Source organism: Dreissena polymorpha, chromosome 1, assembly GCF_020536995.1.
Source record: "Dreissena polymorpha isolate Duluth1 chromosome 1, UMN_Dpol_1.0, whole genome shotgun sequence".
Classification (NCBI taxonomy): domain Eukaryota; kingdom Metazoa; phylum Mollusca; class Bivalvia; order Myida; family Dreissenidae; genus Dreissena; species Dreissena polymorpha.
Genome location: NC_068355.1, coordinates 115,554,890 through 115,581,509, shown reverse-complemented (window position 1 = coordinate 115,581,509; position 26,620 = coordinate 115,554,890). Strand labels below are relative to the sequence as shown.

At 33.9% G+C, this 26,620-nt stretch overlaps 1 protein-coding gene across 2 annotated transcripts in view; it reads right to left on the bottom strand.

The window, feature by feature from the left end:
• Positions 1-17,605, bottom strand: part of LOC127845940 (uncharacterized) — a 24,959-nt gene extending 7,354 nt beyond the window's left edge. The window contains exons 1-12 of one of the 2 annotated variants that reach the window (XM_052377129.1): positions 17,427-17,605; positions 8,125-8,264; positions 5,872-6,072; positions 4,958-5,064; positions 4,033-4,141; positions 3,567-3,742; positions 3,172-3,300; positions 2,686-2,785; positions 2,123-2,286; positions 1,706-1,801; positions 1,161-1,229; positions 598-724 (exon numbers count right to left, since the gene is read on the bottom strand). In XM_052377129.1, the coding sequence (XP_052233089.1) occupies positions 598-724; positions 1,161-1,229; positions 1,706-1,801; positions 2,123-2,286; positions 2,686-2,785; positions 3,172-3,300; positions 3,567-3,742; positions 4,033-4,141; positions 4,958-5,064; positions 5,872-6,072; positions 8,125-8,254 (1,408 nt within the window). In that variant the 5' untranslated portion in view covers positions 8,255-8,264; positions 17,427-17,605. The remainder of the gene's footprint in view (positions 1-597; positions 725-1,160; positions 1,230-1,705; positions 1,802-2,122; positions 2,287-2,685; positions 2,786-3,171; positions 3,301-3,566; positions 3,743-4,032; positions 4,142-4,957; positions 5,065-5,871; positions 6,073-8,124; positions 8,265-17,426) is intronic. The other variant, XM_052377122.1, reaches the window with a different exon arrangement.
• Between the last annotated feature and the right edge of the window lie 9,015 nt (positions 17,606-26,620).

Genomic DNA, 26,620 nt, shown 5'->3' with positions numbered 1-26,620 from the left:
TTATAATGTCAAGCTTTGGAATTTATTTAACACGCGCAGTTTGCCAATATATAGATGTAACTAAACTCCAGAAATTTGCTCAGGAGGGAAATGTCTTTTAGTTAAAGCCAATTGCCAACAACCTCTCTAACTCTAGACAATATAAAACATAACCAAGATTTAAGCAGGGTGACCGCATCAGTACGGTCAATCCCTAGCATTTATGATTAAGATCGTTTGATGGCAAAGCTGACACACGTTCAGGAAAGAATTAATCACACAACACACAAGTAAAATAAGAATTGTCACTTCATGGCATTGTTTATCAAAGTTAACAGCATGTGAAGATTAAAATAAATAAATTAATTTACTATTTTGTTACTGGATTTGTAATATACAACATAGCACTAAATCTTAGCTTTTTGAGGCACTATAAACGAGTTTTGTTAAATTTTCATTTAGCGAACGGCATAATTACATAAGTAGTCTCATTTCAAGAAACAGGGTTATAATTAACGAATTCCATTTATCAGTTTTTACACATTCAATACATTACTTGCATATACTAACGCTTGATTATTGCATGCATTCCAAAATATCTTTATTTCAAACAATTACCCGAAAAATAAATAAGAATACGAGCTTTGGAAGCAAACTGATAGCATTGTGAAACATCAAAGACTTCTTGTAGCGGTTTCTCCTTGTTCATTTTCAAAATATTGAACACTGTTGGCTGACCCTGACCCTGAAAAACACAACAATATTCCAAGTATAAACATCACCAGAAATGTATTGAATACCGTACACAGACATATACATTTATAATAGACGATTAAAATCGTGTAATACAATTTTATATCTATACAGTTATTTCGCACATATAAACTGGTTACTAAAAGAGAAAACAAATATGTCATTTTATTTAAATTTATAATTTTTCCAAAAACAAACACGATTCAGTTTTGCTTGCACAGTTCCTTTGCGATAAAAGACCACAACACGTTTTAATTATAAGATTAGAATACATTAAGAAAAAATATTTATATATTCCCAAAAATTTGTTATATTTAGTATTTGGACAAATTTAAAGATCACGTTCGTCGCAAAGTAAATAGCAAGATTACGTTTTACCAAAGCATTGAAAAAACTCGTGGAACCATTGTGTAATAAAAATGTTCCACCTGCCAAATATCGTAACGAAACAGGGAGGCCGGTTGTATTATCCCGCCAACTCCTTCTACAACGCTATCCTGCAGATAAATCCAACGTCGATATTTGAACATGTATCTTGAATACGTATAAGACTTAGCTCAATATAATGGGAACCACAAATAATGTTGTGTTACACTATTTGTTATGTAATATGCTGGATTTAATCGATTTCATTAGATATTTAAACCTAATCTTGTAACATAGATACCTGTACGATTCATAATGTGTAAATGGTTTAACTTACCTTCCACAAGAACGGTATCATGCGCTTACAACATAATTCCACGGTATTCAATAAAGAAATTAATTAATACTTCTTTATGGTGTATTTCACTTACCCCCGGCATAATACCTCTAGATGGTTTAATCCACTTACCATAGGTAAGTACTGCTGTATGGTGTAGTTCACTTACCCAAGAAAAATACCTCTAGATGGTGTGGATCAATAAACACAGTAAACAGAAAAGATAACTTACCCCAGTGAAGTGTCATTTTTTTAGTGTAAATCTCTTACCACAGTGAAGTACCACTCTATTGTGTAGTTCCTCATTGAGTCAACATCTACGTACAGTCCTACCCAAACATCGCATCTAACCCCACGCGTTATCCGCTGTTGAAATGTCATTGACACAATATACATTACGAAGTTAAACAGATTAAGACGTGTATCTTGTTTTACTCGAAACTATCGTATACAATGATGATAATGTACCGAACTCCGTGAATGTAACGAAAGACAATACATCGGTGTAACATGTTGAAATGAAGTTTTCGTCATACCAACATGGTAGCGTAATTATGCCTTAAATTTTCTAATCATGATACTACCAGCATGGTAGCGTATATATTCCTTTAATTTATTACAAACTTATTACGACCTTGTGCTAATATATTTATTTATCCTACACGTATTATACGATGTAAATCCTACCGTCCCCACATATTGTGACAACGCATCTTTAACATGAAAGAACTCTTCACTAGTCATCATGCGGACGGTGTTGTTGGGGCCTGGTAGAACGTACAGGTCTTCCGTGTCCAGTAAGGCCACTGGATCACATGTGCCCATATACGTGTCGATGCTGTAGTGAATACCTGCGGAAATATATTGGCAACGATATCTAGAATTTAATCAAGTGCAAGATGATATATCTTCTGTATTTTACCTTTGTTTGCCGAAGTGTTCTTCTTATGGATAATATGCGAAATGTATGTTTGCAATATTATTTGATTGTTATAATAATGTCAGTAGTCGCCTGCGTTATAAGTGTATACCTTAACCAATAATATATTCATGAATTCGCCAAGTCCATATCTAATTATGTATACGTTTTATTTAAAAAAACTGCATAAAAGGCAATTAGACCTTATATTAATTTCATCTTACGACATTTAATTATTATTTAGTTTTCGTAATAACTTTTTTTCACGCAACACGTATACAAATAAGCAATTACAAGGATCGTTTAGCGTTATGTCAATAGAACAAATTACCTAGGTTAAAGTCGAATATCTGCGTTGTAGGATCTGGGTCCGAACCATCGGCCGATTTGTAGTCTCGTCTCACTAGCCTCTTGTCTTTATCAAACCAGATCTACGGAAACGAATAAAATGCACAACAGAAAAGTCATTCAACATTGCTTAGGTTAATAAAGTGTTAGTTAACATCTCTTTGCTTGTATTGACCGCAAATGTTTACTTTTAGCGATGAATATACTATTCGATTGATATAAAGGTTTTGAAAGTAAAATCCTTCGAAATATTTTCAAAAACTTTTCATTTGTTCTATAACTTGATTGTTGACACAACGGGTTTGTTCGTTGGATGCTTTATTGACTTATTGCGTTATAAATTAATATTAATATTAATGGATATTCAATCAATGCCATCTGCGTTATGCATTATGTTTATAATTTTCAAGTTTCACAGATTTCCATGATGGCAAAAACAGAAACAAATGCATCATTGAAATGTATTTACCTCTTCATAAGTCACAGTGGTGGTATCACGTGTTGAATCAATCCGTTCCTGGATCACACTAAAGCTTGTCGGCAGAGGGTTGAGTGGTGTTATAGAAAAGCGCCCGGGACAAAATGTTCCAGCTGGCAGCTGTAATTGAATGTTCTGTTTTAAACCAATTGTGTCGATATATTACCTATCTACAATATTTGTAAATGATTCGACAGTATACAAACGAAGTTTCGGTTCGAGGTAAACTGAATCCTTCCGTAAACAACGCGTTGTATCAATACGATCTGACTTAAAATCTTTTTTGTTTTTTTGCAAAATAACATGGCAAAGAAGCGTGCAAGAACATGTGTTTTAAATTAACCACAACGTCAAATATATTATTTACTGAACACATTTAGGCGTACCTGCATTTTCATTTCTGTTTCGTCGTCAGGCAGGAATGGCTTGTACTCACTGAAGTCTCCTATCACAGTAAAAGGAATTCTGCCCTGGACCGTGTCATTTGGAGACGTGCTTCCTCTTAGGACAAAACGCACCGGGGCAAACACATCTGGCGTAGATATAGGCATCGCCCAATTGTCTGCGAAAAAGTGTATTGCCATTTGTAAAACAACAGCCTTCCATGGTAAAGAACTAGAATATAGTGTACAATGAACGTATGTGTGTGATCTGTTGAATATTTCGTGTACGTTACTGGCAACAGTCCAAGGTCAGTACTTGAAATAAGAGTAGCAAATCATCATTTGCGTGATACAATAAGCTAAGATAGGTCTCAGTTGCATTAAGATATTACCATGATTATTTTTCATCGATTTCTTGCGTCTTTACATACTTATTTAATAAACAATCAAAGAGAAAAACATTCCTTACTTGAAAAATGCATTTCCACCTGTACTGTTATGTTGAACTGATATAGCCACATACATGCAACGTATTTCTTTGTATCCACTCCCCGAACAGTCGACGTCCCATTATAGACCTTAAATATTTATATTAAAATAAAATAAATGTATATTAAATTAAATAAACAATGTAATGGTCTTTATTTATTCTGAGTTATATATGGAATACGTTAGTCACATAATTATCAACATTATTACAATATTATACCACTTGTAAATGAAACACGAAATAAAATATATAGTTTTTTTTTTAATGAAATGAACGATATCCAACACTCCGTAAATCAATACGATACACATGGCAAATGCTTGCTTTAGTTTTTAACGCAAAATCTGAGTTAAAAATGCTCATGAAGCTTATAACGATATTATGTGATTGATTTATGTTTGAAATGAAGTAATATACCTATGTTTTGCGTGTCTAATGTTAACAACACATAAGTTGTGATTGATTTATGTTTGTAATGAAGTGAAATACCTATGTTCTGCGTGTCTAATGTTAACAACACATAAGTTGCATATGAATGCTGCTGTTACCATATAATCTCTGTTTTGAACACTCCATTAGCTTAACTGGCTGTTAAAATTTACAGGACCCAGGCCCGGGTAAACATTTAGACTATTTCTGTGTTGTTTTGAGAAAACTGGGCAAAATGCATGTGCGTGAAGTGTCGTCCCAGATTAGCCTGTGCAGTCCGCATAGTTTATCAGGGACGACACTTCCGCTTAAACTAGACTTTCGGTAAATAGGGACAACCTTTAAACGAAAACTACCATTAAAGCGGAAAGTGTCTTCCCTGATTAGCCTGTGCGGACTGCACAGGCTAATCTGGGACGACACTTTACGCACATGCATTTTGCCCAGTTTTCTCAGAACAAGACACGTTTCTTACTGGTTGAGCAGACTTTGCAGCTCCATACAAGGATATCATGGATGACAGCCACAATTTGTTATCATAAAACTCGAAAGTGCCCAAACCACGGACGTTGCATCCGTTAGCTGAAAACATTGTGTATAAGTACATTAGGTCTTACTATCATGTATGTAAAAGTACATCGCATCTATTTCAACATATGGAAAACATGTGTGCATTAATATCGCTTCGTAACCAGTGTTGCATTTTGTTTAAGCCACTGGTGGCAATGTTTATCGTTTTTAATATATGACTGATTAATTTGTCCTTTGGTTAATCTTAATTTACGTAATTGTTTGTACACTTAAGATTCCGTCCATCGAACATAAGTAAGTGCTTGGTAAAATAACAATTATAATAACAAGCATGACAAGCATGATATACTTTTCAGCGAAAACAAGATACGTCGTAAAAAACTAATCATGACTTCATTTAAAATCGAGTGAAGCAAATAAAAAAATTTTGTATGAGTCTTGTATAATTTCCTCGATTATCTGAAGATGCAATTAACGCACTTGTTAAAAATCATTAGGGGATATCTTAGGAAATGAGCCTTAATTACTTATGAAACGCCGATAAACATGCAATCTAAAAGTAACAATAAACTTTTTGCAAGTGGTTAAGATGAAACGATGGTTCGTTAATTAAATCGTTCTATTTTTCTACGTTCGCTCTTTTAAGCATCATCGCAGGAAGTAAAGAAATACACATGTCGCCTGTAAATCAAATTGTTTTTTTTTCAATTACATTTAATGCCTTTGAGATTTCATTGCAACCGACGTTCTAGTTATCAGTGAATTAACAAGTTCTTGAAATAACTCGACATATGGATGGTATCGGAATCCTGCTAATGTATTTCTACATGATTCGTGTGAGACAATTAGCATTGGTACCTTGTGTGTAACTGATATATTGTTGCTCTTTGTAGTTTTGTATGACTTGAATGGTTTGACCCTCCATGTAGATAATCTGGGATCCCTTCTGTGTTACGCCATTGAACACCTCCAAGACGTCTACTGTGGAGTCTTTCTCTAGCCATGTCCATTGTATTCTCGTGGAAAATCCCTTCGGCAGATTAGGCGCTGGTACCAGTACTGGACAGAAACATCCACATGAAATACCGTTATAGCTTTTAACTTATTAACCAGCATAACTATTTAAAAAACAATAGTATGACCTTTAGATTGATATTAACAATTATGTGGAACATACTCATATCTAACGAGACATACATATTGTTATTTAATGTCCGAGTAATTTGAGTACATTCATGCATTTGATACATTGAAACAATCTGACTTATCTTACTTTGAAATAAACACATACATTTATGTGTATGCAGACATTTTAATACATACGATAATAATTATTTCTTTAAACATATAACAAATGAAACTCCACAGTGAAAATTAGGGTTAACACATTCGTGTTTACCTCCTGTGGTATTGTACATGTACGTATACAAGGCAACGCGATGCTTACAACGTGAACATTCGTCTAGAAATCGTTTCGCACAATGCAATCGATTGTTACTATCATATCCGGTTATTGCCGAATCTCGTATGGTTATATAGCAATACTTCGATTAATTAAACTGTAAGGCTTGCCCCAGCGTTATTTTATTCAGGGCGGATGTTGTTAATTCAGACAGAAACCTTAATCCATACAGTTATCTTTAACTCACCACAGTTATAATTAAATGAAATTAAACGTATATTAAAAAGCAAAATGGGTGATGATTTTCACGAGCCGACTTTTAAGCTTCTACGTCAAGGCGAATATTAATAAGGCCAAAGTAAAACACACGTTGAGGGATATCCTTCTTAATGATTAAGACAATAGTTATTTTTGTACTTGAAACAGTTCCATGACCAATCCGCAAGTGGCCGGACCAGGTTCGAACTCGCAATGCGGAGATTTTATTCAATCGCTCTATCAATGGAACTTACCTGTAGAGTTATGACCAATTCGCGCAATTGCATTATTATTTGTAGGATTGCGTTACTTTATGGTTATGAATTAATGTTTAACTTGCAAATATATTAACAATTTGAACAACTGTGAGTGCATTAAGGCACCCGGGAATGTACCTTGCGCGAGAACCGGATTCTCTAAGCGCTAGTTATTCAAAGAATTTAACATATTGCCAAAATGGCCTAACTGTTATTTAGCATGACGATTCCTGAAGTGAAATAAATTGAATAAATCGCACTGTAGGACATCTTTAAAACAAAAACCAATGATTGGTAAATGTCTGATACGCTTTAGGCTGCCAGGCAAGCGCAGTGGTTGGTACACGTGCGTTTACTAAGGTGGCGCGGGTTCAAGCCCCGTTACGGCCATATTTCAAAATTCAGCCATATATAATATAAATAAAGAAGATAATTAGGTAGAAGTGCTGGCAAACTTTAAGAGTTCTCACATCATGCAGTCTGAGGCGCGACAGCATCTCCTTAACTTTTATATAAACATTCCTGACATGCGATTAAAACTGACATAAAATAATGCATCAACATGAGTAAAACAAAGTGTTCGAAAGTTTGATAAATTGACAACAATATAAGTTCAAGTTGTTCAATTTAAAATGATATTCCTTTTATGAATGAGAAACCTTTTTTTCTTTGCATATATACGACGTAACAGCTAGTGACAAATTCCTACAGATAAACTGTATATTTTAGTGATGTTTTTAGAGTGAAAAAGAAGTCATTTCAATATGAAAAGGTCACAAACATTTTTTAAGAGTGTTGTATATGCATCCGGTATCGTTATTTTTAAGCCAATTGTCGTGTTCGCTTAAATTTACGTTGAACAAAAACCTTCACTTTCGGTGGCAAAACTGATTTTAATTGACATTTATGTTGAATGTTGAGAAACTGGAAACTGCTTAAGCAAAATTGTTCACATGGCGTGCTCTGAAAAGGACCGACATTTGTTAATATTAAATGTCATATAAGATAACAGCATTTTCGAAAATTGATGTTATAAATTGGAACCTGTGTGAGTTTGAATAAAGCATCGACGCTATACAATTGTTTTATCCAAAAGCCTGAAAGTTCTGTAACTGTCAGCGTCAGTTTCTTAATCTGATTCCATAACTTGCATGTCAAGGGAGGATACCTAAAATAGAATTGCGGGGTGCATACCTTGCGGTTGGCTACCATTTAATGGATTGCAAATTGTCAAGTCGACGAAGTAATCATTGCTGGCCAACAAACATGTGATTACACTGTTAAGAATAAGCGCAACAGCAAAGTATGTTGTCGGGTGATTCATATCGTGGTACCTACAATAGAAAAAAAGGAACACAGTTTTAATACTGACAGCCTTTCTGTCACGTAGCATACACTGACGACTGAATCTGTTACCTTATATGAGTTTGTATTTTATTATTTATCAATATTGCCGGTCGAGGTCAATTTAATGTGAAATAGACACGCAGAAGTATACGGACAGGTATTACATAATATGCGCTTGCTTAATATGGCTCGCTCGTGGTAAATGTTCACGAAAAGTAATCTCCACGAAGAGATGCCGTTCCATGCTCACGCGTATCATCTCTGCCATCACAAGAAAATCCTACATGTACCAGATTTGGTAGAATTTATTTGGTAGTTTAGGTATTATATAAAAAAGAAGTATCATTTTCTAATATATTTTAAAAATAGTGTTTACGCCTAGGTTCATAATTAAAAAATAAATTCCCTTAATTAAAAAACAAAAATAACAACGGAAACATTATTGTTCCACGTAGCTCGGCTATCATCACTTGGTAGATTATGAAAACAGATATTGCATGCAGCTGTGCTAGTTCCATTCAAATCTCTGCGCGGAGGTTGCACGAATAAGTCACTTTCTGTATTACACATACATGTAACTTACTTGCACTGTGCGGTAGTGTTTAATTGTATTTCGTTGTCGACAGTGACGAATGTTTAAAACAAGATATTTATGTGTAATGATTTATATTTAAAACGTCTTTTTGATATCTATTATATTATATTAATTATATTTCAAAACATCAATATGATTATAATTGTTTAGAGTAAAATATTATATGTTGATTTGTGAAATTAAAATGTTTATCATATACTTGTTTATACTCAAGGACACGAACTTGGGTTTTCAATTTATAATTAACAATAAACTATATAGGCCCGAAGTGCAATTCATATTAACCGCGCTCTGTGAAAAGGGGGGTTTAATGCATGTGCGTAAAAACATTCCGCAAAGGCTAATCTGGAAGTAAACTTTTCGCCTAAACGGGATTTATTTTTTCTAAGAAGAGACTTTCTTTTAACAAAGAAATATCATTAAGATGGAATGTTTCTTCTCTAAATAGCCCGTGCGGACTGCACAGGCTAATCTGGAACGACACTTCACGCACATGCATTAAACCCCCTGTTTACAGAGAATGGCCCATATCATGAACTATATTAAATAGATGTTACAATAACACGAATCAAGTAAGTCGTATTAATTATGCATCATTCAAACTTCACCAGAGATCAGTAAGATTGACAATTAGTATTTAAACGACCATATTAGTCATGTTTTAAGAAAACTGGGCATATTGCATGCGCGTAAAGTGTCATCCCAGATTAGCCTGTGCAATCCGCACAGGCTAATTAGTTACGACACTTTCCGCCCAAATTGTTTTTTTTCTTAGAAGAGACTTCATTTAAACGAAAAATGTCATACAAGCGGAAAGTTTAGTCCCTGATTAGCCTGTGCGGACTGCACACGCTAATCTGGGATGACACTTTACGCACATGCGTTAAGCCAGCCAATTTTTCCAGAACGGTGCTCATATAAATATTTTTACTTCGACTAGGAAGAGACTTCTGTACATGCCGAAATATGAGACTTCTGTACATGCCGAAATATGAGACTTCTGTACATGCCGAAATATGCGACTTCTGTACATGCCGAAATATGAGTTTATGTGTATTGAGGTTCTAGGCTGTTATATCTAATACGGCGTTAGGTTTACACGACTTATCAGAGAGAAATGTTACCCCGTATTGAATCGATGTAATAGATTATATATTAGAATCTTGAACAACATATTGCATATCATTATCTGACTATTTTGTTGGATTTATAGGCACTTGAAAATTGAATTGTTTTTATTGTTAGAGCTACAAATATTTTTGATAACATGCAGAACTGAAAAAAGTCCTACGGCGTTTACTTGTACGAATGTTTATTATGCGCGCTGTTTTGCAAGTAATACACATTTTATTAGTATTTCATTTCGTAGACTTAACCAATTACATATATCGGCTCATTAGCCGCCTTATTGCAAAGTGGCCTTTTTCAATGTTTGAACATTAAGCAAATAATTTTCATAAAAAACACGAGGGCTTGCATTTTAATTGTACTTTTTTTTTTAAAGTTCTCCTCTCAATACCGGTGGTATAAATGGGTTCATGTGATGCAAATAAGCCAATTTGCCGTGGTTGCATACTGCGTAAAATGTAAACGGATGACTTAGAAGCCAGTAATCGGGGTTTGGATATGTGGAAAGGTTGGCGGTGTAAATGTTAAAGTCGGCTGAAGATAAGCCTGATATCAAATCAGACAATAAACACATAATGTTATATTTTACCCTTACATTTTCTTTCGACATGATGTTGAAAAACAAATTTCAAGACAATGTCACAGCGGAATCGGAAATATAGAAAATGACTTATATGAACTAAGAGGTACTTTCCCGTATCAACAACCAATATCAATTTTGCTGTTGGCTCCATTCCGCCAAAGGTTACTAACCGCTGTTACTTTATTGGCTAGAAAATGTATTTTTGAGCAAATCACGTAAGATTGTGGGTAATTGCACGCATCTTCTAAAAATTTGGAACCTAAATGCGTTTAATTATTCCCTAGGGTTAGTCAGGAAATGACTTTTTATTCTTGGTTGAGTTATTAACCACAATGGTCTCATAGAATGTTTTAACCGTGAAAATAACAATTGTATTATACGAGGTCATATGAAAGCATCTAAGTTAATATATTTGTTATTACATAGACAAACAAATCCCCAAAGAAACATTTAGAGTCTCGAGCTCAAACTACTTTAAATTACAGCCTGATGCTTTTTCTTTTCAACCAAACAACACCTTTGGTCTCGGTTTATTTATAATGGCGTTTTGTGTTATGTCTTGTCGGCGGGATGTAAATAACACACGTGTTTATTCTGATACATTTCTGGGATATGTATCTTTCTTAATATTTTATGCAAACATTACAAACTATTCAAATACAACTACATTGGAAAATAAAATGCGTCCTATAAATATGTTATCGCCATGCAAGTATATTATATATAATTGATTGTTCCTCACCTATACGTGCCCTTTATCTACATGAACGGATCAGGTCTTTAATATGGTAAAGCGGTAATCAAAGCTCTATGCATGGGCACTTTATATATACAGACCGCACGCGCTAAATACGGACGGCTCGCGCTGATTCTGACGAACGACGTCAGCGACGTAATACTGCATAGGTGGATAGATCCAACTGATGTGTGGTGGACGATTGGAGGGCATAAAAGCCAAAGCTCTTAAAGTTGGTATCGACCAATCTAAAAAACTGTTAGAAGTATAATTGTGGAACTCCATAGGTAAAGAGGTGCACGAAAATGGCAGTACTGGTTTAATAATATTAAAAACTTTAGTCATAACGACATATGTAACGCATATGTAGACATTATCTATGGTTCTTGCGGACGTAATTGAATACCCAAGTAGAAGGATTGTCATGTTAATGAGGTGAAAAGATTGTTCTGGTAAAATTTCGTCTATAATTGCTTTACAAATCTGACATTCTCAGAATAAATGTTCTAAGTTTTGCTCACTTTGTTCAGCAAAAAAAACTTACATAATTTTCATTTTATTCAAAATACTATTTGTTCCAAGAATCCTGTGAATTAACAAATATTGGCATCACTTAACCTTTACATCACTGGTCATTAAAAAAAAGGGTAGCTCAAATACGCAGTTCCATTCTTTTAAATTAATTATGGTATTGCGTTGTGTAGACCATTTCGATTTAACTGATGGTTGTGTTTTTATGTCTCCCAGTCTATACTGGTGGACATATTTTGTTCCCCTGTCTATTTGTTGGTTTGTTGCTTTGTTGGTTTGCGTCAACGTTAACATTTGCCATAACTTTTGCAATATTGAAGATAGCAACTTTATATTTTGCATGCATGTGTATCTCACTGGAGCTGCACATGTTGAGTGGTGAAAGGTCAAGGTTAAGGTCATGGTTCAAGGTCAAGGTCAAATATATGGGTCAAAATCGCTCATTTAATATCGAGGGGTGAAAGCGAAACGGTTCTAACTGACATTTAAAAAATGACTTTTTGTATATTTTGTATCGCAACTCCCATGCCCATTATGTATTAAAATATGTTAGTTCCAGGCAATCAAATAAAAGTAAAATAGAAATTTGTCCTAAAGCTCTAAGTGAAATTAAATATATTTTTTAGTGCGAAAAGGATCTATGTGCAGTAAAGTGCTACTTAGAGCTCTTCCGCGTTCAGGTATTAAGCGTTAAGAAAAATTCTAAATGAAACTTTCATCAATATTTTAGGAATATATTTACAAAAAATAATAAATTTGTATTTTGAAAACCTCCAGAACAGATAATATTTTGTAATTGATAAAAACTAATAACACATTTTGATCAAATTGTTCACTAAGATCTTTTTCGCACTGAATTTGGATATTTACACATTTTCTTAAATTATTCTTTTCATGTGTAACATTTATAATTAACTTTTTTGACAATTTAATAAGCATTGAAACGCTATTTAACATTCCGTTTTATTTATCCATAATTTATGAAGCATAACTGCAGAAAAGCTAGTTTAGTTTGAAATGAATTTCAAAGAGATGTTAGCCTAAATTTGTTCTGAGCTCTGCCCAATTTCTTAATGTACAATATCTTGTTTTAGAAAACAAGAAGAATAAAACTATTAAAGTGATCATAATTTGAATATTAAGTTATGTACATGTAATTGTTAAATTGCATATACCTGAAATCTTTGTATACTTCTCTCAGAATTACCTAGTACCTAGTTTATTGTATACAACATCATAAAGAAAGTTAAACATAACAGTTATGATATATAAATTAAAAAAACTTGACAGCAATTTTATTGATATTATGGTATTTACCAACACTGAATTTGTTTCTGAGGTGAGATGTGAATTAGTTGGTCAACTAAATACTTTTCTGGAAAGACATGAATTTTTAGGAAACTCTGAAAATAATTCGTGAATCAGTTGGCTACTATTCTGGTGTGATGTGATTTGATTTGTAAGTGTGCTTATTGATGTAGATCAGTAAGTTTCCATTCAGGAGTGGTGTGATTTGGGTGGAATTTGTGTCAAATGTTATTGATCAGTTAGTTTCAGTTCTGTTGTGATGTGATTTGCTTAGTACATGTATCTGTGCCAGTGGATGTTAATCAGTTAATGTCCATTTTGGAGTGATGTGATTAACTTGGTTTCTGTGTCGGTGATTGCTAATCAGTTAGTTTCCAATTAAGTAGTTATGTGATTCGCTTACTTTATGTGCGAGTGGATACCATTAGTTAATAAGTAACCATTCAAGGGTGATGTGATTAACTTGGTATCTGTGTCTGTGGATATACAACAATAAGTAGCCATATAGGAGTGATGTGATTTGCTTGGTATATATGCCAGTGGATGTACAACAATAAGTAGCCATTCAGGAGTTATGTGATTTGCTTGGTATATATGCCAGTGGATGTACAACAATAAGTAGCCATTCAGGAGTGATGTGATTTGCTTGGTATATGTGCCAGTGGATGTTAAACAATAAGTAACCATTTATGGGTGATGTGATTTGCTTGGTATATGTGCCAGTGGATGTACAACAATAAGTAACCATTCAGGAGTGATGTGATTTGCTTGGTATAAGTGCCAGTGGATGTACAAAAATAAGTAGCCATTCAGGAGTGATGTCATTTGCTTGGTTTATGTGCCAGTGGATGTACAACTATAAGTAGCCATTCAGGAGTGATGTGATTTGCTTGGTATTTGTGCCAGTGGATGTACAACTATAAGTAGCCATTCAGGAGTAATGTTATTTGCTTGGTATATGAGCCGGTGGATGTTAAACAATAAGTAACCATTAATGGGTGATGTGAATTGCTTGGTATATGTGCCGGTGGATGTACAACTATAAGTAGCCATTCAGGAGTGATGTGATTTGCTTGGTTTATGTGCCAGTGGATATTAAACAATACGCAACCATGTATGAGTGAAGTGATTTGCTTGGTATATGTGCCAGTGGATGTACAACAATAAGTAGCCATTCAGGAGTGATGTGATTTGCTTGGTATATGTGCCAGTGGATGTACAACAATAAGTAGCCATTCAGGAGTGATGTGATATGCTTGGTATATGTGCCGGTGGATGTTAAACAATAAGTTACCATTTATGGGTGATGTGATTTGCTTTGTTTCTGTGTTAGTAGATGATGAACAATAAGTAACGATTTAGGAGTGATGTGATTTGCTATGTGTGCCAGTGGTTGTTCATCAGAGGGTTACACGTTGTTCAGTTGAAATCGAACAACTAAATGATGTAAATGTATATCAATCATGATAATTTGATTATCATGCCTGATTATCATGCCTAATAATTGCATGATAACAGTTCAGTTATCCCAGTGGAAAAGCCCCTTCTCAAGTAACTATGTGTTTAAAGGTTCATCCGACGTACAACACCATGCTAATACTAGTGTTCAGTGGAAAAAGTTTGATGGTGCAAGTTGTTGTTGTGTGCTTGACTTCTGATTGTGTACTTTCTATAAAAATGTCAAGACATACCGCATTTACTGTAAGTAAAACTAAGAATGCACTTAACTCATAGTTTTAATGTTAAATGAAATATTACATTTCAATATAAAATTGTTAATTACTTTGGTATAAATTGTGTTGTATAATGACATGGCTTAGGCTTACACAATACGCAAAATATCTGCCAAAGCATGAATTTATTTCACAAATAATGATAGAATGTTGCAAAATTAATTGAAAACTTCACCTTATATATACAAAATCAGAAAGGAATGAACAACGTATGGTACTATCACGGAAGTGTCCCCAATGCACCATTTCTAACTTGTTACTGATTGTTGGACATACTCACAACAAAAAATTGTTATTATTTATTGTTTGTTGTGAATTCAAAACATTTTTTTATGTTGTTGAGACATTTAACGGTATACTTTTGTACATCTCCCATGGTTAGACAAAAAAACAACTGCAAAAAATGAATATTAAGAATAAACTAACATCATTTAACATCATTTAACATATAGAATATTAAGCATTATTAAATTATATAAAAACAATATATTTATGCTATCTGTTTAGAGCAAAAATGGCTATAAGTATGTTGTTTTTTTCAAATATATTTTAAAAATACCTTTATACAAATGTAAAAGTATTCAATTTCAAATATTTGCCATTAAGTGAGAATTTTCAATACTTTTTCAAGTTACTAAATGTCGCTTAGAAATTTTTCGTTTTAAAAAATAAGTTGAAAAAAGTATTTATTCAGTGCGAAAAGGTTCTAAGTGCCATTTTTTGCAATATTATTATTTTTATATAAAATAAATACTGTAAACTGATTAATTAAGTTAGGTTAAAAATCACTTAGACCTGTTTCGCTCTTAATGCCAAGTGCAAAAAATGTGAAATTTCAATGCGAAAAGGGTCTAAGTGACATTGTTTTCAAATAACTTTTTGTTTCAAAAAATTCAAAAATGTTTGTTAAGAATGTGATTTAAAAAGAATATTCTCTATCAAACTTGAAAATATAAAGCCTTTATAGTTTATTGTGTTTATTTGATACAGTTTTAACCTTCTCCTGTAAAATTTTGAAAAATGCACTTAGAGCTGTTTCGCTTTCACCCCTCAATATACCCTTTTGCAATATTGAAGATAGCAACTTGATATTTGGCATGCATGTGTATCTCATGGAGCTGCACATATTGAGTGGTGAAATTTAAAGGTCAAGGTCGTCCTTCAATGTCAAAGTTCTAATATATGGGGGACATAGTGTTTCATAAACACATCTTTTTTTTAATTTTATTTAGAATCATGTAAAGTCTTTTTGCACAAGCTTCTTTTTCCAGTACAAGTTGTAAAAGTGGGTGCTAAAAAAGTTTGATAATTTGTTAGGTAGGGCTAGATATACAATTTATTTTAACAAATGTATCTATACTCTTGTCACCCCAGTAGAATGAATAAAATATATTTTCAAAGTGTACATTTTATTTAATTCGTCAAGAGATATAAAGGAATCATTTTTAATATACCACCTCAACAATGAAATCCAGCTACGAACCATAAAAGAAAAAAAACTTTTACTTCCTATCAATATATTTGGATTATAAAAAAGTGGATATAACATGAGTTCTTCTGTGTTTACTTCTAGTTTATTACGATAAAGTGAGAAGCTGCTCAAAACATCTACCCAAAAAGGGTTTGAAATTTGGTTAGCCTGTATGAAAAGAATAATGATAATTGCAATTACAGAGCTTATATGTATCAAAATATAGTTTTGTGATTGTTTATTTCCAATATATACTAGGCAACACATGTTAAATATAAAAACAAAAACAAATAAGAACGGTAATATAATACAAGTTATCGACATCACAAATAAAAGATATCGCCACTGTATCAGTTAGATGATTAGTACATGTAACAGTGAATATTTACATACATGCGCACACAATTAGGACACTTACGAGATACACTTTGCTATCTGTGTGGTCAACAAAAAGAAAATATCATCGTTTCCAATAACCTTTTCAAAAATTTGTTAATATGAAAATACAATAATTTGAAATCAACAGTTACGCAGTTTTGGTTAATACTCGAAGGGTTTGTGAATTAATTAACGTTGGGCTGTGTCATTCATCCATATGAAATAATGAATTGTTTCAGTAACACATAAAGATCTATGTTATCATTGAAATGTATTAAAAAGTTGAATTTCAAGCTATCTACAAACATTCACTTCTGTTCTAAAACATTTTCTGGTTGTATTTTGATAGGGTTCAGCAAGTATACAAACGACATACTTTTTGTCACTTCATAGACCACCTTGCCTGTACATTTTGTGACAACATTTAAGGAAGCAAATACAAGTACAGTAAACACAAATAATCCTTATTATATATAATAGAATAACACTTTATACGCAAATATGAGAACAACGTTAACAGAATGCGCTCTTTTTGTATATCAAAGTTTCAACGCATTAATCCCAAAAGTTGTTTTGTAATATATATATATATAATCATTTTGCTGCTTTAATATAGTTTTATATTCAAAAGTGAGACACTAATAAAATATTCGGTCTGTCCGTCTGTGCATAAAACATGTACTTACTTATTATTTTTTAAAACTTATATCCATTCATATGTGTACCCTTCATCATTCACGCATATCACATTGTATTTCGCAAACGGTTAACAATGGATTTAATAGATAGATAGCTTATCATTTGAACTAAAATTTCACGATTTGACTAGCGAATATTATCAAAACCGATTTCAAAACTGGTACGGTTGATGTTCGGCTAAGTTTTGATTTGATAAAAGATTGTGAACTTTAAACGTTTTACAATAAAACAAATACTTAATACGGGTTTACCACTGTATCCGTAGCAATTATTGTGATACTTGTTTTCATTAGTGACATGTTATTTTATATTGTATATATGAACATTAAAATTGTTAAGTTCAATCGGGCTTAATTCAGTTACATATTATTAAAGAAGGCGTGTTATGGCTAAAATATGACGTGTACATAGATTTCATTATTAACGCAATAAAAAATAACATTATTTTATTTTGCTAAATAAACAAATCGATTTTTTAATGAGACAGACTCGTAAAAATGGCTACATAAAGTACATAAAATACAGGCTCATTGAACATGACCATTTAAAGGGACAGTCTCCTCTTAACACCAGCTATTTAAAGGGACACGCCCGTTGTAGCACCAGCTACTTAAAGGGACAGGCTCGTTTTAACACCAGCTATTTAAAGGGACAGGCTCGTTGTAACACAACCTATTTAAAGGGACAGACTCGTTGTAACACCAGCTATTTTAAGGGACAGGCTTGTATTCAAAGAGACAGGCTAGTTGTAACACTAGCTTCAAGAACTTAAAGGGGCAGGCTCGTTTTAAGACCAGTTCTTTAAAGGGACAGGCTCGATATAACACCAGCTACTTAAAGGAACATGCTCGTTTTATCACCAGCTATTTAAAGGAACAGGCTCGTTTATAACACCAGCTACTTAAAGGCACAGGCTTGTTTTAACCCCAACTATTTACAAGGACAGGCTCGTTGTAACACCACCTATTTAAAGAAACAAGCCCGTTGTAACACAAGCTACTTAAAGGGACAGGCTCATTGTTACATCAGCTATTCAAAGGGACAGGCTCGTTGTAACACAAGCTACTTAAAAAGAACAGGCTCGTTGTAACACCAGGTATTTTAAGGTATAGGCTCGTTGTAACACCAGCTACTTAAAGGGGCAGGCTCGTTTTAACACCAGCTATTCAAAAGGACAGGTTCGTTATGACACCAGCTACTTCAAGTAACAGGCTGGTTGTAGCACTAGCAATTTGAAGGAACAGGCTTGATGTAACACGTGCTTTTTAAAGGGGGCAGGCTCATTTAAATATTTAAAGGAACAATCTCGTTGTAACAAAAGTTATTTAAAAAAACAGGCTCGTTGTAACACAAGCTACTAAAAGGGACGTGTTCATTTTAACACTAGCTATTGAAAGGGACAGGCTCATTTTCGCACCAGCTATTTAAACGGAAAGACTTGTTTTAATACAAGCTTTTTAAAGGGACAGTCTCGTTGTAACAACAGCTTCTTAAAGGGACAGGTTCGTTGTAACACCAGCTTTTTAAAAGGACAAGCTCGTTTCAACACCAGCTACTTAAAATGACAGGCTCGTTTAACAACAACTTTTTAAAGGGGCAGGCTCGTTGCAACACCAGATACTTTAAGGGACAGGTTTGTTTTAACACCAGCTATTTAAAGGGACATGCTCGTTGTAACACCAGCTTCTTAAAGGGAAGGCTCGTTTTAACACCGACTATACAAAGGAACAGGCTCGTATTAACACCAGCTGCTCAAAAGGACAGGCTAGCTATAACATAAAATACCTAAAGGAACAGTTTCTTCATAACAGCAGCTACCTAAAGAAACAGGCTAGTTGTAACACAAGCTATAAAAAGGGGCAGGTTAACAGCTTAGGTGGGGACACTCGAATAATTATCAGTCAAGAATTTAATGAAGAGCAAAAGTTATTTATTTTTGTTTTGCAATGTGAGTTCACAATTATAACTATAAGTGGTGCGACAGAGGCCGACGCGTATCCCCGCGCCGCATAGATTTCATGTTAAAAGACAATTTTGGGTGGGCAAGGCCTATTTTGGTGAAGCCCCGGGTAGGGTAATGTGGACATGAATGGTCGAGATTGACCGTTTTGTCATAAGAGATGTTCAGTATTAATTTGAAGTCAATTGGTGAATAAATGAATAAGTAATGTTATTCTTTTTTTGGGGGTAGACGTGGTTGTCCATTATCTTCTCCCACACTATTAGAACTAGAACCTTGGAACATACAACATGGTAGCTATGATAATACGTGCTACGGTGCACTGTTTGGAATTTTGATCTGTCCCCTGGGTCAAAAGTTATTATCATGTGCGTCGCATGTTGTTAGTAAAATGAGTTTTTTAACTTCTCTTTTTTACCCATTTTAAAGTTTTGGGTGGGCATAGTTCTCCACTATCTTCTCCTACACTATTAGCACTTGAACCATAACACTTTCACACATGGTAGCTATGAACATATGTGCGACGATGCAGTATTTGGAATTTTTATCTGACCCCTGGGTCAAAGTTATTATCATGTGCGTCGCGTGTTGTTAGTGAAATCAGTATTTTTACCCATTTTACCCATTTAATTACCAATAACGTTTGACCCATTGGTCAGATAAAAATTCCGTCGCCGTCACCGTCGCAGTTAATTATACTCATAGCTACCATGTGTGTATGTTTCAAGGTTCTAGTGCTAATAGTGTAGAAGGAGATAGTGGCCGAACGGACGGACAAAAAAGCGGAGATCAATACAAATACTCACGCTTTTGTAAGCGTGGGGATAATAATTCAACATTTTATAATGCATTTTGTGTAAGTTGTGTGTTTCTGGGATGGTACTCATTATCTACTTACCACGCGTTTGACACTAAACAGCAATAACTAGACAAAGGTACATTCCGAAATATGTATTACTATTATTTCAGAGTTAAATAATGTTATTACATGCAGAATGTACAACGGTAAGGTCGACAATTCAGTATGGTACAGTAATAAGATAAAAGTATAATGTGGTTAAATGAAAAATATAGTATTCAAACGGAATCAGCAATGTATTGTTAACATGTATTTTAGGGGTAAGGAAAGTTGAATCATTATCGCTTTTTTCTCTCAATGTATCTCAGCGGCATCAAGGAACACTTTATTCTAAACAAATTTGAAGGCGTTGATCTCGGCATGTTAAACTTATTTTTATTGTTGTATTCTGACGTCATTGTTCTCTTTGCGGAATCGGGACGGTGCTTTGCAAAATGTATTAGATTTGTTAGATGAGTAGTGTGCGAAATGGAAAGTTAACAGATCAAGGAAATGAGCTCAGATAGCCATAGTCTCGAATTATTTGATACGGTTATTGAACACATGCTAAGTTATGGCTGTGAAGTTTGAGGATTAAACAATATCATCCGAATTCAAAGAATATGCATACAATATTGTAAACAGATGCTGGTTGTCCGACTTTCAAAATTTCATATACAGGGAGCTTGGGCGTCACTCCCTTATTAATAAACGGATTGTTTTTGTTTAAACAAAATCAAAACAATGGTTAAAAATATCACATTCTGATGCTAATTATAAATATAAATAAATATATATATATATAGAGAGAGAGGAGAGAACCTACAACATTTACAGACATTTAAAATTTCAGCAATATCCCAATAGTGTAAATCTTTCGAAATTAAGATTCGAGTTCACGTGTTTCACAGTATCTGCTCACATACTATAATTTGAAGCAGGGCCATGACACAAGCCTGAATGGCGCCATATGAAAACAGAAACTGTAACCAATGTAACATTCTTGCAGAGTTCCTTTTTTTTAAGATGTCCAGTTTTAAATAGTTAAAAAACACAACGCTTTTAACATAGATGTTATCGTAATCACACACGTATGATACAATTTATCAAACTCTAATAAACTGACAAGGCAAAACTATTAAGTATTCTTTCAACATTTATTTTCAAAAAGCTTAATTGAGAACTTTATTATACTATCAGTAGTTTTTTTCCATATATAACTGTCTATTTATGGTTCGAGCAATAACAGCTATATTTAAACACATTCTAAGAACATTGAAGCTAATGTTTAAATATTTGTTTATTTTGAATATGCAATGTCTTAAGAGTTTCCAATTCTTTCACTATGCACTTTTTAATTTGTATTGCTTAAAAGAGTATATTAATATGCCTGTATCTCATTTGCCACCGTTGAATACATTGTGTATTATATGAGCCGTTCTCTGTGTAAAGGGAGTTTAATGCATGTGCGTAGTGTCGTGCCAGATTTGCCAGTGCGGTTCGCATATGCTTATCAGGGACGACACTTCGCTTGAACTGGATTATTGCTGAGAAGAGACTTTCTGTAAACGAAAAATACCACCAAAGCGGAAAGTTTCGTCTCTGATTAGGTTGTGCAGACTGCACAGGCTAATCTGGAACGACTGATTCCCCCTTTTTTTATAGAGCAATGCCCATATGATTGTGTTCTCATGGGCCTCAAGCCTGGCGCGTTTTGAAAGAAAACCTCAAGCCTTTATTATAAAGAACAGGGTTGTGCAAAATGTCTGCCGTTAAACTGTAAACACAATATTACTATTTATCGGTACTCTATTTATCCGAGATTTTATACCCCGTAATTAAAAATACAACAACAACATATATAGTATGTTTGACACTCCTCATAAAGTTTTAAAATTATAAAGAGTTCTATGATAACAATCAGATTTAAGGCATGGAACCTATATAGTGACATTTTTATCATAAGGGGGGGGGGGGGTCATATATAAACTATGTCACCGCCCCAAATAGTATGTTATCTACTTTTTTTGTATTTATTGAATGACATACATGATAATACTTAAATTGAATATTGTAAAACCCAATATTGTATATCTTCACTTAAAATCAAATGACTAGTTTAATAAATTAAACATATACAAATACCACCCATTTTTATATGTATTTGACTAATTCAATACAATGCTATAGCATCGTTTAAGGTTGAAATTTCAAGATGCATACATAGAGAATATTAGGTTAGCGTTGAATAAAGAGAAGTTTATGTTGCGAGGCTTAGAACGCCGGGAGCGTGAACCTTGGCGAGCGCTTTCGGTGTTCGAGCCGAGTAACATAAACGTCTCTGGTTTCAACGCTAGTCCTAGTATTCTATTTATCCCATTTGATTTTTTTTCAACGTGACATTTAACAAAACTAGATCTTATAACCTTAAGCCTAACAATTATTTTAATTAATTCTTAAAAATCGCTTAAAATCTAACGAATGTAACCATGCGTTGTTATATAAATGTATTTGTTCTGGTACGCAAAATAGTCTTGAAAAAAAATCACACACAAACTGTAAAACTAGTAAAAATATCACCATATGCCTCAATATAATTTTACGCAGCATGCGAATTGTAACACATTACGACCGCAAAAAGAAGATTTTATTTGAATATAATTCATTTTATTTTCGAAAGAAAATGATCAAAATCCAATTTGGCGGCGATTGCTCCTGACAAAATGATGTCGATGTCAACATAGATTCTACGTGTACACTATCGACGAGTAAACAGACAATTGCAGCGACTGACACTTAATTTGACTTAATATGCATGGCAATACGTTTTCCGACTTTGGACGACGAATTTAAGGACGCGCAGAACGTGTTTTGTATATTATGTTATGGGTATGTCGTGTGTGATCCAATGCATCAATGGCCCCCATGTTAAAATCATTTCCCCGATTACAGGGAACGACAAAAGTACAAACAAAAACCAAAACACGTTCGAACTTCTTTATTTATCCTTTAAAATCCATCTAATAATCCATTTAACTCAATAATTGGCGACTTTGCATCTAGGGTCTTTAATAATAATTTTAGCATGGTTAAATAAAGACCCTTATGCCATCCTATCACTATTTTCAAATGAATTTATGAACTCGTTAAACTTTCTTATTCGTCACACGCTACGTCATGTACTCTATGAACATTACTGCTGTTAAAATGAACCGGAGCAGTTTATTAAATAATAGCCGTTGGTAAACTCGGATGCATTTGCAGATTTCTGCATACAAACATAATTATGTTTAAACTTGCACAATGTTATTTGTCTATGATAAATGCCCTTATTGTGTACAAGAAAATAATTTAATATATAAATACACAAAGAATGGAAAACATTCCATTACACAACAGATAAATCAGTGGATAAAACCCGTGTACAAAATGGGACGTTCCGAATTCCAGTGTGGTGCTATTTTTACCATCTTATACTTTACACAGCTCTATGCTTGACGTGAATTAAATCGGATAGCAAATATTGCAGATTATTTATGAATTGTGCGATATTTGTATGGCTTGTTGGACATTCTAAAATGTCAAAAGTATATGAATGGATTATAAACAATGCACATTACACGAAATAAGGAAAATGTGATTAATTGACAATTCAAATACCTATGTCGATATACAGTACATGTACATGTGAAATAAGTCGCATTTATAATAAATCGTCAATTTTTTTGGGGGGAAAATGACGCAATAAGTGTCATTTTATGACGCCATCAATCAGCTGATTCATTATACGGCGAAATTTAGTATGGCGAAAAATTATGTCACATGACTTGATTTAAAGGTTGAAGGTCGAATAATTTTGAAGCTAAAGTTTTCTCGACTTTATTTATTATGAAAAATCACTCAGTGGTTAAGTAAAAAGTAGTCCGTGCACGTGACAGGTATATCCCACAGTGTTGAATACAGGCTAGTATATTCCATAAGGTGTTATACCGTCAATGTCGCGTTGAAAATGGGATAAATATTGTTTCACCTTTATAAAACAATAAATATGGAGATGATTAGTGTGCAGACAAAAATTGTTACATATTGGTCTCAATTACATTCTAACGTATTGTTTATATGATAGACGAGCACTTCATAAGCATAAAAACTTGACTTTTCAAAACTGTTAATTAAGGCGTTCTTACTACTATATAACTAGCGTCTCTACTCAGTGTTTTGATAGGATTAGGAACTTATTAAAATTTCCGATTTATGTTGTTATGATCATACGAAACATATTAATCATCAATTGTTATATCCATTATTAATCATTACAAAATCTTAAACCCGTCTCTACTTAGACTATAATTATGAGAATGCTTCGTAGTATCAGTCAAATAACAGGTAAATGAAACAATCTAATTCGGGCATAAACATCGCTCATCAGTTTCTGTCATATTTTCTTAGATATAAAGTAACTAAAGCATTTCTAGCTACCCTATTGTGCGGCAATCTTTAACAAATATAACACAATGATTTAAAACGACCACAAAGCATATGACCACAACATAGAAATATCGACCTTAATTTTTCGCATAAAATAAATAAAGAATGCTATCGTAATGGTGATGCAAACTCATTTTAAAAACAAAACAATATCAACTAATAACATAAGAAGTAACACCGTAGCTCCGGATATGTAGTTACGTATACTCAGTCTCTCATCGCTGACCTGTCGGGCCCAAAAAGTATACCAAAACCTAGTATCGCTAACGTTTGTGCGCTGCCTAGAAGTATGGTTCGACGCATACTCCTAAGAAACTTGGTTTCTCATGAAAACCTAGGTTCTCAGAATGAGAACCTAGGTTCTCGCTTGAAGATTGCACATGGCTTCCAGAACCTATGGCAAACGGTTCAACGCATACTCCCAAGAAGCTAGGTTTCTCATGAGAACCTAGTTTCTCAGAATGAGAACCTACTTTCTCAGAATGAGAACCTATGTTCTTATGAGAACTATGATTCCCAACTGAAATCTTGGGTTCTCATGAACATTTAGGATATCTGAGAGAACGACGCGAAAAGCTGTCGAGAACCTAGGTTCTTGTGAAAAACCTTGGATATCAAACGAGATCTTAAGTTTCCAGAATGAGAACGTATGCTCTCATAAAAAACCTAGTTTCTCATGAGAACATAGGTTCTATGTGCCTTTGAGAACCTATGTTCTCATGATGAAAAACCTAGTTTCTCATAAGAACCTAGGTTCCATAGCGTAAACTTAGGTTTTCAAAAGAGAACCTAGGTTCTCATGAAAACCTTGGTTCTCATGAAAAACCTAGTTTCTCACGAGAACCTAGGTTCTCATGAAAAACCTGGTTTCTTGGGAGTTCATATACCTAGTTTCTCATGAGAACCTAGATTCTCATGAAAAACGTAGTTCCTGATGATAACCTACGATCTCATGAAAAACCTGGTTTCTTGGGATTGCATAAACCTAGTTTCTCATGAGAACCTAGGTTCTCATGAAAAACCTGGTTTCTTGGGATTTCATAAACCTAGTTTCTCATGAGAACCTAGGTACTTGTGAAAACCTTAGATATCAAACGAGAACTTAAATTTTCAGAATGAGAACCTAGGTTCTCATGAAAAACCTAGTTTCTCATCAGAATCTAAGTTTTATGTGTCTATGAAACACACTGTATCAATAATTCATCTTACATAGTAGTTAACCGATTTTAAACAAACATCGTTAATGTAAAAAATTGGACTAAACACAAAGTATTAATATCTCATATTTTCAAATTGAGGGAATAAATAACATAGAACGTATATTTTATACATTTAACTTCACGTCGCTTTATACAAATTGAACATATTGATCATCTTCAACTACCAATTAAACAGGACTAATATCAATTCCCCTTTTGAACTACTTCACGCTGCTTAAGACGCACTCGGAGCTTTTCATCATAATTACCTTTCCGTTCCATTTTGCACAACATGATGAACTTTCAGATATGCTTGTAGTGCCTTAAGCGCATCAATTCCAATTTGTGGTCACCAATATCTCCATGAGAACGGCCGTGAAGTGAATAGAGCGCGGAATACCACGCAAAGCCACATGTACAAGTTATTGGACGTAAGCTTCTTCATGAGATATTCTGGAATAGTGAATAGTGAATATTTATTGGTTCTTAAATCATGTCACGAAAAAAGAATTATGGATATTCTTTAACGCACCTTGTTTCAGAAAGTTGTCACGATTTTGCAATTGGGAATATCTTTCATCTTAGCCAAAATTGATTGTGATCGATAGTATTAACAGGTTATATCACATTAAAGGCCCAACGCTGTTGCTTTCCATTCAACACGTTATTTTCGAATTTAGGTATTACAAATACTTT